This window comes from Lygodium microphyllum, chromosome 8, assembly GCF_053477565.2.
Source record: "Lygodium microphyllum isolate KBCC chromosome 8, Lygodium_microphyllum_v1.1.10, whole genome shotgun sequence".
Taxonomy (NCBI): Eukaryota; Viridiplantae; Streptophyta; class Polypodiopsida; order Schizaeales; family Lygodiaceae; genus Lygodium; species Lygodium microphyllum.
Window position 1 is genome coordinate 56,469,668 of NC_141142.1, and position 18,134 is coordinate 56,487,801.

At 39.6% G+C, this 18,134-nt stretch overlaps 1 protein-coding gene across 1 annotated transcript; it reads left to right on the top strand.

Moving 5' to 3' along the window:
• The first annotated feature begins 13,832 nt into the window (after nt 1-13,832).
• On the top strand, nt 13,833-14,990 carry LOC148032314 (aspartyl protease family protein 2-like). The gene has a single exon (XM_087683908.1). It carries the CDS (start codon nt 13,833-13,835, stop codon nt 14,988-14,990), a length of 1,158 nt encoding a protein of 385 aa, XP_087540034.1.
• The last annotated feature ends 3,144 nt before the right edge of the window (nt 14,991-18,134 follow it).

The window sequence follows — 18,134 nt, forward strand, 5'->3', positions numbered from 1 at the left end:
CCGACTCCCATCATACAATTGAATGGCAACCTTCGCAATTAAAGGATCTTGGGATTCTGAGTCCATTGGAAGCAATGATTCGATCATGTCCTCTAATTCGGGCTCCAAAAAAGCAGGAGGATCATCCATGTCTCCAGCATTCTCACCCATAGAAAGCGGTTGAGAGTTATCACCTTCTATGAGACAGTTAGTTATCTCGGACGACATTTGTATAGAGCGCAGACGAACCCGTCTTACTGGATGCAGGAGATTTGCAGACTCCAATGTATCGACATGACCCTGACCCTGTAAAGGATGTTAAGGAGCTAACTTCTAAGATAACCCCAAACTGTTATACTTAAATCAATTACATGTCATATAGTACGTAATGAGAGAGAACTTATCGCAATCTCGTAATTCAAGACTGCTTGGTTGATTATATGATGCCAGGAGGCATATTCCACGGTGGATTCCGTGAGGTTTTACGGTGGATTTCGTAAACTTAGATGACCGGGGCTCATACACAAAGAGGATTCTTTGTGCGAGAAGTTGATGGGGACGCTTGTCCTTTTCGGGCGTTTCATTAATTTAGTGTGTACATGGGTGATTCCATAGCGGGTGATTCCGCAAAAATGCATATTAAATTAATAAACGTTTATGAGTTTAGAGTGCACACTCGTAATAAATTAAGGTTAGGATTTATTTCTAACCAGTTGATTTATTTATGTAGCTGAAGACTGCTAGGTATTCACTTTTGTCGGTTTAATTGTATTATTTTACTAACGATTGTGAATGCTTCAGTTGATGTGTAGAGATAGCAGCAGTGGCGGAGGAAAGCATTGGAGTTTAGCGAGTATTCGACCTTTGGATTATATTTTGATAGGCGCCACGCCTATATTTTGTTATGTCTATTGAGACATCGATTATTGATTATTATTGTGTATGCGCCTATGCGCACGGATATGTTATTTCTATTTGGACATTGAGATTGGGCGTGCCAGACTCTATGGGCACCGTCCATTAGCTTTATTTTCCTATTTTTGTAGAAAGCAAACTCAAAAGCTAAAAGCTTGTCATATTTTTGTAAATTGAGCTATTATTGAGCATGAAGATTGAAATATACATAAAATACATGCTTTGTGAAGCGCTCACACAAGGCATGGGGGGAGATTGAACCCAATTTGTCTCTTGCTTCTTGTCGTGCATGCTCTTACATGGTTTTTTGTGCAAAAAGGTAGAGTTCATTGTTCTTGGGGACCTTCCGGGATTCACTACGTGAGCATTCTGCGTCCGATCTGCGCACAGTGGTATCAGAGCGGAGCAGAGATCAAGAGCTTCCAATCGCTACCAATCTCGGGCGAAGGCGGAGCTCCAGGAACGATCGGGCTCTACAGTCAATCTCATCGCGAACCGTCGATACAGGCAGACTTCTGGCGATCAAGAACCCCTGTTTCTACTATCAGATTGCGAAGGACCAGGCTCTGTAGGGGGGAGGACCACGCATCCATCTCCTTCATCAAGTCGTGAAGAAACAGTGAGAAAACAAAAAAGTTCATCTCTTATTTCTCATAAGTTAAAGCTTTAAGCTTAGAAGAAGCTTAAGAAGCTTAATAGCTTCTCAATTTTTTCATCGTGGTCTCAGAGGAGGTCTGAATTTTTCGCACGGCGAAAAAAAATGGCCCCCCCCCACGAAAATCAGACGCCGCCTACTTCATTAAGCTTACTAAGCTTAAGCTTAATCTCCTTAAGTCAAAGCTAAATCACTGCAGTCACACAAGGCAAACAAGTCCATAAACTTCAGGTCCTGCACCTCAGAAGTCAAGTTCAGCAAGTCAATTGGAATCAAGTTCTGCAAGTTCATCAAGTTGGCCTAAGTTCTGCAAGTCTGCAACTCTGTAAGTCGGCTAAGTCTGCAACTCTGCAAGTCAGACTAGTCAACTGGAGTCAGAACTGACTAGTGCTTAAAACTCCTAGAAGGCTTGTTCCTACACAAAAACTCTGAACTGGAAAGTTGTTTGTGGCAAAGTGTTCTACATATCTACAAGTTCGTTGAAGTATTTTCAGCAAAAGAAGACAGAAATATTGCATATTTTTTGAAAATTGACAAAGAAATATCCAAAAGTACATAGCCTTGTAACCCTGAATTTGAGCTACGCTCATCCCGCTAACCTGATTTTAAGTGAGAACGGTTTATTGAGTTTTACAGGATGACGACCCCACATATGGATGATCCTATGGTTGAAGACGACTTACCTGAGCCTACCATGGAACAAAAGCTGGATCTAATCATGCTACAATTGAAAGAAGAGCGAAGGGCTAGGCAAGCATTGCAAGCGCAATTGACAAAACTACAAAGAGCGTCTACCAACAAAGAAGAACCTCAAGCTAAAGATTTGATTCGACGTACCATCGATGCCACTCTTGAAGCACAAACCATTCGTAAGGAATCCAAGATAAGTTAACGAAGTTTCAAATTTCGCACTTTCAATGGCATACGAGAAGGAAAGACTATTTTATCATTCATTAGCCAGTTTGATGACTATTTCCATGAGGAAACTTATCCAGAAAAAGATAAAATCAAGTGTGTTACTAATCATCTGATAGACAGAGCATCACTATGGTGGACTGTAGTACGCAAGAGCATAGAATGTCCTGCTACTTGGGAAGATTTCAAGAAGAAGTTCATGCAGAATTTTCTTCCACCGCAATTTCATGAGAAGGCTATCAAGCAATGGGATTTACTTCAACAACGAGATCGTGAGTCTATTCCACAGTATACAGAGCGTTTTTGGAATGCACTCCTACAGCTACGCATGCTTGAAGACGTACCAGAGACGACACATAAGCGGAAGTATATGTCTGGACTTCTTGGACATTACTACGCTGAAGTGAACATGTTCAAGCCTGTTACCCTTGAAGACGCCATCTCACTAGCTCAGGACACTGAAGATAAGTTACGCGGAAGAGACAGACGACCACAGCAATTCCAAGCCAACGGTAATTATGGATCTAAACAATTCAATTCCAATTTTAGAAGGTTTAATCCAGGTCGTTTCTCATCACCATCTTTCCGCAAGAATTGGCCTAAACCACCTGCATTACCCTCCAATGTCAATCCAAATCCTAAGCCTATTCCATAAGCAAATCCAAATGTACCCAGACTTCCAGCCATTGCAAATAATGTAACCAAAGCCAAGCCAATAGTATGCTATAAGTGTCACCAGCCAGGGCATCTCGCAACAAATTGTCATTCAAAGAAGCCACAAGCACATATCAACTATCTTGGAGCCATGGACGAAGACGAGCATGAGGATATGCCTGATTTCACTGAAGATGAGGATGATACTACTACTACTTCCGACACTTTATACCAGGTATGCCTACTCCACATTCATTGTTGACTATGAAATGTATGGTGCATGGAAAGGAAAGAACTATTTTGCATGATGACGGTAGTACTCATGACTTTATTTCAGCAAAATTGATAAAGGAATTGAAATTACATACAGTACCTACGCATTATTGCATAAAAGCTGCATTTTTAGGCACTAGGTACAATGGCACACAAGAAGTACAAGATTTAGAGATTCAAATTGGTTCATATATTGAAAGAAGAAATTTCTTAGTTGTTCCATTACAGTCAAGAGACATTATTTTAGGAATGCCTTGGAGACACCAGCATAATCCAAATATAGATTATTCCACACACACAATGAATATTAATTTTCAAGGAAAATCTATTACATTATATGGTATGCATGCATCTAATATTTTTCCACTGCTTTCGCATACTCAAGCAAAACGTGCATTACGCAAGAGTTCTAAATCATATCTCATTTGGGTGAATGAATTGCACGCAAAGGAAAATCATATGCACCCTAGGCATAAGGAATTTCTTGCATATTTTAAGGACTGTTTTGCACAAGACCTACCACCAGGTTTACCACCTTCACGTCCAGAAGACCATAAGATTGACTTAATTCCTGGCACACAACCACCTTGCAAAGCACCATATAGGCACAATCAAATAGAGCAAAAAGAAATCCAGAGTCAAGTTGAAGAATTACTAAATAGAGGCTTAATTCGACCTAGCAGTTCTCCATTCGGTGCACCTATACTCTTAGTCAAGAAAAAGAATAATACCTATCGTATGTGTATTGACTACCGAGCATTAAATAAGATCACTGTAAAGAATAGGTATCTTATACCTAGAGTTGATGACCTTATGGACAAACTGCAAGGATCTTCTATATTTAGTAAAATTGACCTTAAGTCTGGATATCATCAGGTGAGGCTAAATAGATCCGACATATTTAAGACTGCATTCAGAACACAGTTTGGCCATTACGAATTCTTAGTCATGCCATTCGGATTAACTAATGCACCTACTACTTTCAGTAGAATGATGAACCGTATCTTTCTGAAATATCAGTATTGTGTGATTGTTTTCTTTGATGATATTTTGGTGTTTAGTCAAAGTGAAAAAGAGCATTATGAGCATTTATCATTAGTTTTTCAATTACTGAAAGAAAATCAATTGTTTGCAAATCCTGAAAAGAGTGAATTCTTTAAGACAGAAATAGAATATTTAGGTCATATTGTATCAAAAGAAAGAATTAAAGTTGATCCTAAGAAAATTGATGCAATATTGCATTGCCCTGTTCCTAAAAATGTACATGAATTACGCTCATTCCTTGGTCTTGCTAGTTTCTATAGGAAGTTTGTACGTAATTTTTCATTACTTGCTTTACCATTAACCAAACTTCTTAAGAAATGAATTGTTTATCAATGGACTGAAACTCAGCAGAAATCCTTTGACTTACTGAAATGTGCATTAACCAATGCCCCAGTTCTACAATTGCCTGACTTTAATAGACCATTCTTTCTAGTTGTGACCGATGCTAGCGGATCAGGAATAGGAGCCGTATTAATGCAAGACAATCATCCAATAGTATATTCTAGTTCTAAGCTAAAACCCTCTGAGCTCAAATATTCCACTTATGACAAAGAACTATTAGCAGTTGTACAAGCATTAAAACAGTGGAAGCATTATTTAATGGGTTCAGAATTCATGATAAAGACCGACCAGCAAAGCATTAGACATCTACTTAGCCAACCCCAAATTTCCGACCGTCATATCAAATGGGCTTCCTTCATTCAAAGTTTTCATCCTATCATTCAATACCAACCTGGAAAAGAAAATGTAGTTGCTGATGCATTGAGTAGAAGACTTGCAATTCATAATATTTCCATCATATCTTTTGATTCTTTGATTGCTATGAAAGATACATATCACCAGGATATTACTTTTCATTCTGATTGGCAAAAATTAGTTCAAAATAATTTCATTCCTGTTGATTCATTGTCATATAATGATGGATTTATGTTTTTTGAAAAGAGACTGTGTATTACTATTCCATTCTGATCTTTTGTTTTGAATGAAATTCATGGTCCCCCATATCAAGGTCATAGAGGTATCATATCTACATTACGCATGTTAACTGAAGATTTTTATTGGCCGCATATGGATGCAGATGTATCTAATTTCGTTTCTGAATGTTTGATTTGTCAAAGAATAAAGAGACATCATGGTAAACAGTATGGATTACTAATGCCTTTGTCTATTCCATCTAAACCTTGGGAACATATTTCCATGGATTTTATTACTGGTTTACCAAATACTAAATCTAACCATGACATGATTTGGACAGTTGTAGATAGATTTAGTAAGCAAGCATATTTCATTCCATGTAAGAAAACTTTAACAGCATCATAAGCAGCACAATTATTTTTGAAAACTGTTTTTACTAACCATGGATTGCCCAAAGTTATCATTTCAGATCGTGATTCTAGATTTTGTAACAATTTTTGGATAACACTATTTGCAAATCTAGGCACAAAGATTGATTTCTCATCTGCATTTCATCCAGAAACAAATGGACAAACAGAAGCCACAAATAGCACCATTCTAGATCTTTTACGTGCATATACTATCTCTAAACCTCAGACATGGGACACTCACTTGCATTTATTACAGTTTGCATATAATAATACACCACACACATCTACAAAGAAAGCACCTTTTGAAGTCATTTATGGATATAGATTATCTACACCTGTTGCATCTTTGTCTAATAGAATTCAGAGTGCTGATGATATTGCTACTATGCATAATAGTATTTTTTATGAGGTTAAGGATATGATTGCTAAAGCCCAACAATCATATACCAAACAAGCCAACAAGAAAAGACAAGCTATGAATTTCAAAGTTGATGATTATGTTTGGCTTAGAATAGAAAAGCGTAGACTGCAAAGTGTAGATAGACATCCAGTTGTCAAATTAGCTCCTAGATTCTATGGACCATTTAGAATTATTCATAAGATTAATGATAATGCATTCAAGTTAGAATTACCATCTCATTGGAAAATTCACAATACATTTCACATTAGTTTATTGAGACCATTTAGAGGCCAATTACCTATCCACCCTGTTTATGAAAACCCACCTTTATTAGAGGAAGAGACTGAAATACTTGAACCAGAAGCCATCATAGACACTGACTACATGACCACTAGAACTGGCCGAAGGTATTCTAGATATCTAGTAAAATTTAAGAACCATCCTGTAGAGGAAGCACAATGGATGCACGCTAGAGACTTAAATGCTTTCCCCACTCTGTTAGCTCCACATTGAGCTAATAGCAATTGAGGTCAATTGCTATTCCACCCCGGGGGTATGATACCAGGAGGCATATTCCACGGTGGATTCCGTGAGGTTTTACGGTGGATTCCGTAAACTTAGATGACCAGGGCTCATACACAAAGAGGATTCTTTGTGCGAGAAGTTGATGGGGACGCCTGTCCTTTTCGGGCATTTCATTAATTTAGTGTGTACATGGGTGATTCCATAGCGGGTGATTCCGCAAAATGCATATGAAATTAATAAACGTTTATGAGTTTAGAGTGCGCACTCGTAATAAATTAAGGTTAGGATTTATTTCTAACCAGTTGATTTATTTATGTAGCTGAAGACTGCTAGGTATTCACTTTTGTCAGTTTAATTGTATTATTTTACTAACGATTGTGAATGCTTCAGTTGATGTGTAGAGATAGCAGCAGTGACGGAGGAAAGCATTGGAGTTTAGCGAGTATTCGACCTTTGGATTATATTTTGATAGGCGCCAGGCCTATATTTTGTTATGTCTATTGAGACATTGATTATTGATTATTATTTTGTATGCGCCTATGCGTATGGATATGTTATTTCTATTTGGACATTGAGATTGGGCGTGCCAGACTCTATGGGCACCGTCCATTAGCTTTATTTTCCTATTTTTGTAGAAAGCAAACTCAAAAGCTAAAAGCTTGTCATATTTTTGTAAATTGGGACTATTATTGAGCATGAAGATTGAAATATACATAAAATACATGCTTTGTGAAGCGCTCACACAAGGCATGGGGGAAGATTGAACCCAATTTGTCTCTTGCTTCTTGTCGTGCATGCTTTTACATGGTTTTTTGTGCAAAAAAGGTAGAGTTCATTGTTCTTGGGGACCTTCCGGGATTCACTACGTGAGCATTCTGCGTCCGATCTGCGCACCATTATCTCAACTCGAAACTCTCCATACCGTTGCACATGCTCTATGGACAAATGATGTTTTCAACGAATGGCCAATTTGCATTGCGTGCATGGACATGGGACATGTTGATTGAGCCAAGCCTCACGATCACCACCATGTTGGTCATGAGTGCTAGACATCTTAACTGCGATGTAATGGAATGATAATTTAATAAAGATTCTATATTGTATATTGGGACCACTCCACTATATATATTTCAGGTCTTTTTTTTTTAAATTTTCATACCTATCTCTTTAAGTTTGGCTCTAAACTTATCTATCTTTGAGGTCGGCTCTCAACTATGCTCACACACATACATTTGCGTACCTACATTGCAAAGAATAAAAACCAACACAAGAAAAATTTTGAAAACACTCGCTTCCATTTCTCTCTCTTTCAATACTTCCTAACCTACATTGCAAAGCAACACAAAGCAACACAAAGATCGAAGACAAACCAACACTTTCTAACCTACATTGCAAAGCAAAACAAAGATTGTAAAGAAACCAAAACAGGGCATACCATCATGCTCTCTTCTTTTTCCACGACCTCTTCGTGCGGGCGACACTCCTCTCCTCGCGTGCGGCTCGTGGCTTGCTTCCTTGCTCACCTCCCTTGCTCATCTCTCTTGCTCACCTCCCTCTCTTGCTCACAATCCTTTCTTTCTCTCTACCTTCACGTGCTCAAATGAAAGAAACGTTTGGGTTTCAGTGAAATTTTGCCGCAGTAAGCTGTCGGTATTAGCGTCGGTATCTGCATCTTTAAAAATGTTGGTATTTGTGTCGATAAATACCAACACAAATACCGACGTTTTTAAAGACACTGATACCGACGCTAATACCGAGGCTAATACCGACGCCAAAAAAAAAAACGTTGCTACTTAGCGTCACTATATGTGTGTACCCTTGTAGTGTATGATGGCCTTAGGACTCTTGATGCACCTATCTATATGTAGAAAATGGTTTAAAACAGTGTTTGAAAATTTATTATGTCAAATTCGCATGATATGCATATATATTCATAAATGACCCCTCGAGTTCTTGCATAGATTTAAGTTGTTCAACTTGCTACTTGTATGATGCCACTCTCCTATTGTACCCATTGAGTAGTGTGTGCAGATGAGAGAGAGAGAGAGAGAGAGAGAGACTATGATCAAGAGTAAATACGCTAAGGCTTTCTTAAAGCATACAAGTACTATCTCTTAAAAAGCACTTTATTCATAGCCTTTGATTATACCATGGGGGCCATGGCATATGAAATGCTTACATTGCATAAGCAATGTCTATTGTTAGTGGCATTCCATAAGCTTGGCATAGAAGCAATGTGGATAGTGATGCCTTTTGATGTCAATTATATGACAAAAAATGCAGTAGTAAGGCTCTCCGATTGTCCTATTGTGCACAAAAACATGATAGAGACACACGTGCCTTTAGAGTCATGTTTAAATAGGCATTAAAATTAGTTTTAATAGGACATTAATGAGATGTTTAAGTAGTCATTCACCCAAACTTTTAAGCAAATCATTTAGAGATGCTTAAGGAGATGTTTACAAATGGGCTTATTTAGTTGTTTAGTGTTTAAGCTACATATCTCAATAGAGACAAATCACGAAACTCTAAATAATGCGTACCATCTTGGATCTAAATAACTAAAACAATAAATAAGCTCTAAATGGCCAACTAAACAAATTTATACAAACCACTAATTCTTAAGATATTAAAAGTGAAGCAAGCCTTGCATCTTTGAAGAATAGGGTTCCCTTTGCATTTTAAAGGCTTCATTACCTTGCATATGAGCTCTAATATTTCACAACACCTCTCTCTCTCTCTCTCTCTCTCTCTCTCTCTCTCTGTGTGCATCTTTCTTATTTCTATCATTGTTAAATGAGTACATATATTGGTTGCTTTTCACCTTCATGGACATGTTTAAAGTTGTGATTTGTCTTCTCAAATAGCTTATTAATAGTTATGAGCACATATATTGTTTGTTTTTCATATTCATTGACATGCTTAAAGGTGTGATTTGTCTTCTCCGATAGCTTATTAATTGTTATGAGTTAAAATGAAAATTTAAACATGTTTTGAAAGATGCCCTTTTTTTGCAACTATAGCGTTTGTATTTGTGCTTTTATTCTATTGTAAAGAATACTCAAGATGGTCCTAGTATTTTCCTAAGGGGAGTGTACTACTAGATAAGTAACGAAAGATAATATTTGATAGGCTTAGGTAGTTCATTCATCAAGAACTAACGGTGGCTTCTTATCACGTGTAATAAGTCATAGCTACCACCCACTAATTGTGGAGCTCATCTACCACTCTCTTGTGCTTGTATTTGTTCTAATCCTATGAATACAACTCAATACAATAATTATTCTCTTGAATACATTCTTGTGTTCTTCATGCAACATTTTTTATATTGCATATACACTTTTGCTCTTTTCTTTCTCGCTATCAATCTCATATTTCTTTCATGGTGAGAGGGAGAGTCAATACAACTAATTGTGCATAGAAGATTTTCTCAATGAGCACCAATATCTCTCCACAATATAGGTGATCTTTATTAAGACATAGTGAGCTATTAAAAAAAGCTCTTGACATTCAAGGTTACTAGATTTGCAAAACGTTGTTGTGTGCTACAATTGGTAATGTTGCATCAAAGGTTGAATCTTAGCAAATGGGAGAATCCCATTATGTTATAAAGCATCCGACTCCAATATTTCTAGATAAAGTTTTCCTTTGCCAAAAGCTTGAAACAGGAAAAGAGAGGAGATTCATAAACATGTCCTTAGAGGCTCTTTAAAAAAAAATTTGTTAGAGGGAGCTCTTGATGAGTAGCAGCAGGAGTTCCTATATGTAACATAAGGTTATTGCCCATCTTTTGGTGTCTTGGAATGCCCTCAAGTACCGAGGTTTCAATAGCTACATCCACCTAATTATTATTATGGCCGTGAAGCAATGTTTGGTGGAGGGAGGTGAAATACATAATCAAGGGCCAAGAAAGTGATATTGAAGCTCACATCGTGTGAAGATTCTTTTGTGCCCTTAAATAGCAAGGTCTATAGAACTAGTGTTGTGGATTACAAAGCTACGTACATGCATTCAAGTCCAAAGACACCCATAGGAAATTGGTTTCTTTCATTCCACTAGAAAGCAAGCATAGAAACGCTTTGTACGCAGGTGTTTATGAGTGTATCTATCTACTAGATACACAAACCTTGAAGATGGAATGCTTATTCTACAGTAGATTGTAGCAATCGTAGCGGCAAGAAAACACTCATGTGAAAGGCATTGTTATATGACATGCATAGTTTTGTTTCTTTGCTTGAGAAGTGTAAGGTTGAGACTCCAAGGGTGGGTCATAGATGTGGCTTGTGGAATGTAATTTGAAAGGAAGTTGTGTGAAAAATATAGCTCTAGTATTTGGAAGACATTGTTGTCTCATATTACAACTTGGAAGCAAACAATACATGAAAGTAGGATAACACCTTGTGGTTTTCTCCATCGTCGAAAGCGTTGACTTTAACAGCAACGTGAAAAGTCTTTCCTATGAGCTCTTCACCTTGCAGCTTTATCTAGGATGCTGATGTTGGTCTAGTTTTGATTAACGAGAGAAAACATGTTTCTTGGCATCTTCTATAATTGCCTCTCTAAAGAGCTTTGGTTTTGGGAAATGGGATATAAACATGGTAAACAGACGAAAAGGGATTTTGGAAAGTTAGAGGGAGCTCGTGACTCGAGTTCCTATACGTAACATGATCTTATTACCTATCTTTTGGCATCTAGGAATGCCCTCGAGTAGCAAGGTTTCGAGAGCTATGTCCATGTAATTATTGTTATGTCCTTGAATCAATGCAGTGGAGGGACGTGAATTACATAATGAACGGCCGAGAAAGTGAGATATCGAAACTCACCCCATATGAAGGTTCGTATGAAGCTTTAAATTTGACGCCCAATGTTGGGCTTCAATCAAATTTTACTGACACCTTTGGCCTTTTTTATTGGCATAAAATTGGGGCTTTCACAGTAATTTTGGGCGTCAAAACTTCCAACATGTGTTCCTCATTGATTAATGATTTCTAGTAATTGTCAAAAAGTGGAGTTGACATATGAATTTAGGGGTTGACTGTTTCAGAGGAGCCTACCACAATCGCTATGAGGGGTACAAAGATAATAGTAGGGCATAGCCTGCATGTAATAGAGGGAAATGTAGGAGCTTTAACTCAAAGAGCTTCTGAAGGTTGAATGTGTGATGCTAAAGGCGACTAAATACTTTGCCACTACACTTGTACAAACCTATGTAGCCTATCAACATTGAGCCTTTGATTACTCAACCCTCGATGCTTGCACCTTCATAAGTTATGAGTGTAAGTTCAAACACATCAGTTAGAGCATGCATAAATAAGTTGGGTCGAGCTAATGAGGACAAATCAAGCAAAAGGGGTAGAGTCACAATGTAAATGCGATTTATAGTAGATATTCACAAGTCACATGAGTATAGGTTTCTCCTCAAAACATGCAGCTCCATATCTTAATATGGAGTAAACAAATGACTTAAGAAACACAGGAAACACAGTAACTTGTAGCTTCAAAAGGAAGGAAACATGCTTTATATTGATGTGAATATCTACTACATCATCCCATGAGTAGTAGGCACACTACAAGCAGCATGAACTCATATACCTCTTCTTCTTCTAGCTCCTCATCCACCACACCTGCCAAAATTGCATACCCCCATCACTACACCTTCTCGCCATGACCTTCCTCATTTCCATCGATCCATGCTCATCCCTACAACACAAACAACATTGGTTTTTTACACTTATCGTATGCAAGTGACAAACAACACTCAAACTTCCTTTGTGTGAAAGTAAACTGAACAAGGAACCTTAGTTAATCATCAAGCTTCATTTTTGTATATTAAACATATTACATGTTCAAGAATAAACTTGAATCAACGCTCGTTGTCGAGCTTGTTGGATCTTGATTGAGGATGTAGCTGTTCATTGACTAGTGACACCAAATCTCGCAAGCTGAAGAAGTGCACGCAAGTGTTGAAAATGCATTGAGCACGATTTGAGTTTGGATCGTTCAAAATTTTCTATGGTGGGAAAAAATAAATTACGGATTGATAGGGAAAATAAGTGAGCAATCAAGTGGATCGCAGTTCAAGGGTAAACACAACTATTAAAAATTGTAAATTTGAATATTTAAATTAATGCCTTAGATATTTAGGCTATACTATATAGCCTTATAGATTTGAAAGTGGTTCTGGATCCCACTCATTGCGAATTCTAAGGCTTAATTCTATGATGAGTCATGACCAAGCTTTCAAATCAATGCTAAAAAAAGTGATTGAGCATGGGAATTATGCTTGTGTGTCTTCTCACTTCATTTTCATTCTACATGTATGTACAAATGTGTATGGTGACACTGCCTTACCTAACATTATTAGACTTCAGCTGCAACCTTGACCTTAATTCTTAGACTTCATCTTGACACCTTTCCCCAAGTTTTTAGGTGTCGTTTGATGCCCAAAATGGCCATGACGCCCATTTTGGGCTTCAGATATAAACACCGTGCAGCAGCAGCCAAGATACCTAGCAACCGGGCCCCTGTCTATAGAGCTAGTTTCGCGGATTACAAAGCTACGTGCATGCGTTGGAACCGGAAGGCAAACTTGAAGACTAGCTTGCGAACTGCCGGGTGACGTCGGTTTGTTGGGCAAGATATATATGATCAGTAGTCGGTCCATCCGCAGGTGGAGCATGTACACATCACTTGACCAGAGACATCATTCGTCAAAGCAGTAAGTGAAGGCAAGCTTATCATCATCATGTCAATCTGCAAGGCGGGCCTGCATGTGCAGGCGCTGGTGGTCCTCCTATTCCAGGTCTATACGATCATCATCAACCCGCACATTGATAACATCGCGGGTGCGGCTGACATCGGACCGGACAATAATTATGTGGGGCTCCAGATGGACATCCTTCACAGGAGCGATGTGCACGAGGAATGTGCTAAGCGCGGCGCAGCAGTTGTTGAATATGGGGTGGACCATGGCTGTAAGCGCCTGGAAAGGGACGAGGCCCGTGTTCAGTCCCTCCTGGGTATTCTTGTAGGCGGTGCTGCCACCGCAGCGCGCCAGCAGCTAGCTTAGGTGGTACCTGCCTTGAAACTCTCGGGAAGTGGGGATTATTTCGTCAGGCTTGCGTTGGGCGGGGGCTACCATAATTACATGTCCCTCGACACGGGCAGTGAGCTGTCGTGGATCCAGTGCAAGCCCTGCGGCGGCAAGTCGTGCATCCCGCAGGTGGACCCTTCCCTCTTCGACCCCTCCGCCTCTGCCACCCTGCGCAACGTCTCCTGCAAGTCGCCTGTGTGCCATCGCCGACTCACGACAGGGCTCGTTGGCTCATGCTATGCGGGCACTTCCAACTGCGCCTACAAGGTGGACTATGCAGACGGCTCTTCCACCGCAGGAAGCTTGGTCATGGAGGCCATCACTGGCTTGAACAACAACAGCAAGCAGGCCGTTGAAGTGCTGCTGGGCTGCGGCCACGACAACACGGGCATCTTTGGAGGTGCGGCGGGAATCGTAGGTCTTGCACGCGGCCCACTCGCCCTTGCGTCGCAGCTCAGCGCGGATCGCAATCACAGACCCACCTTCTCCTACTGCCTCCCTCCCAGACGGCTACCCTCAACTCTTATAGGCCCATCAGTTGCAAGGGCCGCGGCTACAGGTAGCCTCGTACTTGGATCAGCAGCAATTAGCCCAGCAGCTCTACTTGGTCTCCGCTATACACCACTTCTCCTTCACCCCGATCCCGCTCTCCGGACCTTCTACTACGTCTCTCTCACCGGCATCACCGTTGGCTCCTCCCTCCTCCCCATCGCCCCCTCCGCCTTCCAAATCGACAGTCGCACCGGCGGTGGCGGTGTCATCCTCGACTCCGAAGTCGCCATCTCCCGCCTTCCCCCTGCTGCTTATGCGGCTCTTCGCACCGCCTTTGTCCGTGAAGCCGCGCCCCACCTTGGCCACCCGTCGCCTGTTGACAGTGGATCCTTCCTCGACACCTGCTTCGACACCACCCACATCCAGCTACGTGCTCAACGTCAGCACGATCAGCCTCTCCCTATTCCACGCGTCGTGCTTCACTTTGCAGGTGGCCTCGACCTCGAGCTACCTCCCTCCAATGTCCTCGTCTGGCTGGACGACTGGGCGAGCACCGCGGACGGAAGCCCCCCGTCCACGAGGAAGCTATGTCTCGCGTTCGCCCCTGCCCCTGATGCCATGTCCTTCTCCATCATCGGCAAGGTCCAACAGCAAGGCTTCCGCATTCTCTACGACGCAGCCGGTGCTAGGCTTGGTGTCGCACCGCACCAATGCACCTAGACTCCCTAATTCATTGCACACCTTACTGGCTTCTCAGAGTCTCTGCGGAATTGTCGGTGGAGCCTTGTCCTCCTTCATGTAAACAGAATATTATTTCCAAAGAAAGAAAAGTTCTGACATTCTTTCTAAAATCGAATATCAATCCTGCTCATTACCTGGCTTCATAGATGGATATGAGTTCTCATTCCTGCTGATCAGGTGGAATGGAATGGACGATGTGTCGCTGGTCGGGTCTATGTAGATTAATGTTGGTGAAATATCGTTCTCTCGCTTTGATCTCGCTCCTACGCTGCACCACTAGAGTTATACACAAGGGACTTTTAGTCAATCCCTATATAGGAAATCTTGTAAAATGTAGGAAATGTTGCAATATTTCCTATGTTTGTATGCATGTATTCCATATATACAACTAGGGAATGACATTCCCCACATCTAATAGTAGGGAATTAAAGGTCAATATAGACTATTTCTTAAGTTATGTAAAAATTCCCTATATAAGTGTATACAAGAACATGTTTGGATTAAAAACCTTATAGGTTTTCATGCATGCCTTGCATGAATTGGTCTATAGCTCATGGTTAATTTAAGAGCAATAGTAAAATACTCACCCTTGCAAGCTTGGACATGCCAATGTAAACATAATCTTAGTCTAGCACCCTATGAGCCTTTGGTGAGAAACAATCAACCTTTTGAATTGTTGTAGTGTTTGGACTAATGACCTAGATGGTTAAAATGATCTGATTTTTTTGAGATATCCTATTGCTCTTATTAGTAGAAAATGTTGGTATTTGTATCGCTTCTTTAAATGAGCAAGATAGTGCTTCCCTTTGATTGCCATAGTGATAATAAGTGTCCAATGAGCCATAATCTTCCTTTTGTATTTCTTAAAATGGCAGGATACATACGTTGTATACTCTAGATAACTCAACAACCTTGGGATCTCCTAGTAGGGCCTCTTATGGAGGACTAACTTTTAGAGGTCCCTAAAAGGTTGGAGTTACACTCTATGACTATTATAACCATGAAAAGAAAAATACAAAATACAACGCAACATAGCTCCATTGTGATGGTTTAGCTGATAGTCAGGGTGATAGAATAATTCTCCAAATGAATGTAAGGCTCGAGTTATAAGTGTGGGTTGGGGCCTTAGCCATAGACAAGAACTCCACTTTTTCTTCTTTATCACAACCCAGTCTAGAGGGACGATATTAGCAAACATCCATTTTTTAGCGATGTCCATGTAATTCGTAAGGGATCTAAGCATAAAATTAAGACAAAAAATTTTGCCATTTGGATTGATGCTCCAGAATGACTAAGGGCCATTTTATATTCATTTGGGGACAAATGTATGCAACAAAGCTATTAATTGAGGTAGCAATTATCAAATGGGGGATAGAACTATCTTAGTGTTGTTGACTTTGATAAGGAAGAGGTGTTTGGATAGCTTTTTGTGGTACACAAAAAAGAGTGGCTAGCCATTGGCAGCACCGATCAAATGCATGCAAGTATCCAGACAAATTTGAAAGATAAAGTGCCCAAATCATGTTTGATCTACCTTTTATTGCTTTTGGTTTATGTATTCTAAGGTGTTTGTTTGTATTGATGTTCATGAAACCTTCCTAAGGTACCAATTTTTCTCAAGGTGATGAGGTCCACAAGTTAGCTTTCCCTCTTTACATCCATAACCTAGTACATCCAACCAAGAGAGCACCATTCCAATTCTATTCATAACCTAGTATGTCTAACCAAGATCATAGAGAGAACCATTCCAAGTCTACTTACAAATCACACTTGTTGTCTTGTAGGGGCTAAAATCTTATCCAACTTACGATTATAAAAGGTATAACTCGAATATAGTGATGAGAATACATCTCACACTATGCAATTATCAAAGATGCCACAAAGAGAATTGAATTACACCAATCAAAATACATCATAGAGAAAAAAAATGGTTGCACACAAAATAGGAACAGAGTTTGATTCTAGTTATGGCATGTGAGCTTTTGGACGACTTGTGCGTATGTGTTTTTTGAAGAGTACCTCAATCACTTTAATATTATAGTGTTAGGAGGTAAAACAAATCCCATAGAATTTCATGTACTAACGGAGACCTGAAAGGCAGTCGTGTTTATTGAAGGTAGGTTATGTGTACTTGGATCTACTTTAATTTTCTAGGAAGAAAGGACATGAGAAGTGGGCAATTCTATTGGTATAGTTGCCCCTCAATCTGCCACCAATGTATTCAACAGCCAATTTTTTGCATGTTTCTACTAATATATAAATAACTAAGGTATATGTTTCTCAATTGAAGCTTCAATAGTTTGTCAACCTCTTGCTAGTTGTATGATAATTCAACTATGCATCATCAAGCCACAAGTACCTAAACAAAACAAATAGGGGGGACCTACTCCTAGAGAAGCAAAGAAGGAACAAATTATGGTGGGCCCATGAGAACCTTGAGTAGGGGTTGCTACTATCTTTCAAGGAAGACAAATGATATTCTGGACCTACATCGAGAAGAAAACCATGGTATAGAATGTGGCCAAATCGTGAAAAGAGGATGATAAAAAGAGAACCAGTGATTACAGTAAATAATCAACAAAAGGGTAGACAATGTCTTTTGAAAGCAAGACAAAGGGAGTGTTGCAACAAAATTAGCTTGGGCTTCTCATGCATTGTACAACCTCACATTCCAGGTATTTACTTCCACCATAAGGGAGGTTGTTTAGAAATACTTGCAAACCATCATCCACAAGTAGAGAGCCAGCACAGTGTAAGCATAAAGATGATCAAACTATCATTATGGAAATCAACAAAAGCACTATTGTGTTTCCATGTCTACAGGCTACAATTGTGCTACTATTGAGATCCAAGATGGCTACTTCTGCAAAATAAATGATGGCTGATTTGTAATATGGGAATATAAGAAGAGGGATGCTCTTTTGAGGTAGATAATATGGAGATTCAACACTCGCGTCTGTCACTGAGTTATAAATCCTCTATATCATGTGCATTCATGGCATGTTTTATATATACATACAAAACCTATTTTGCGATATTTTCTTGACCCTTCTATGAATTTTTACTATAATTTAGGAATCCCTTAGTGTAACTTTATTTTTTTCATAAAAGAATTTAACAAAT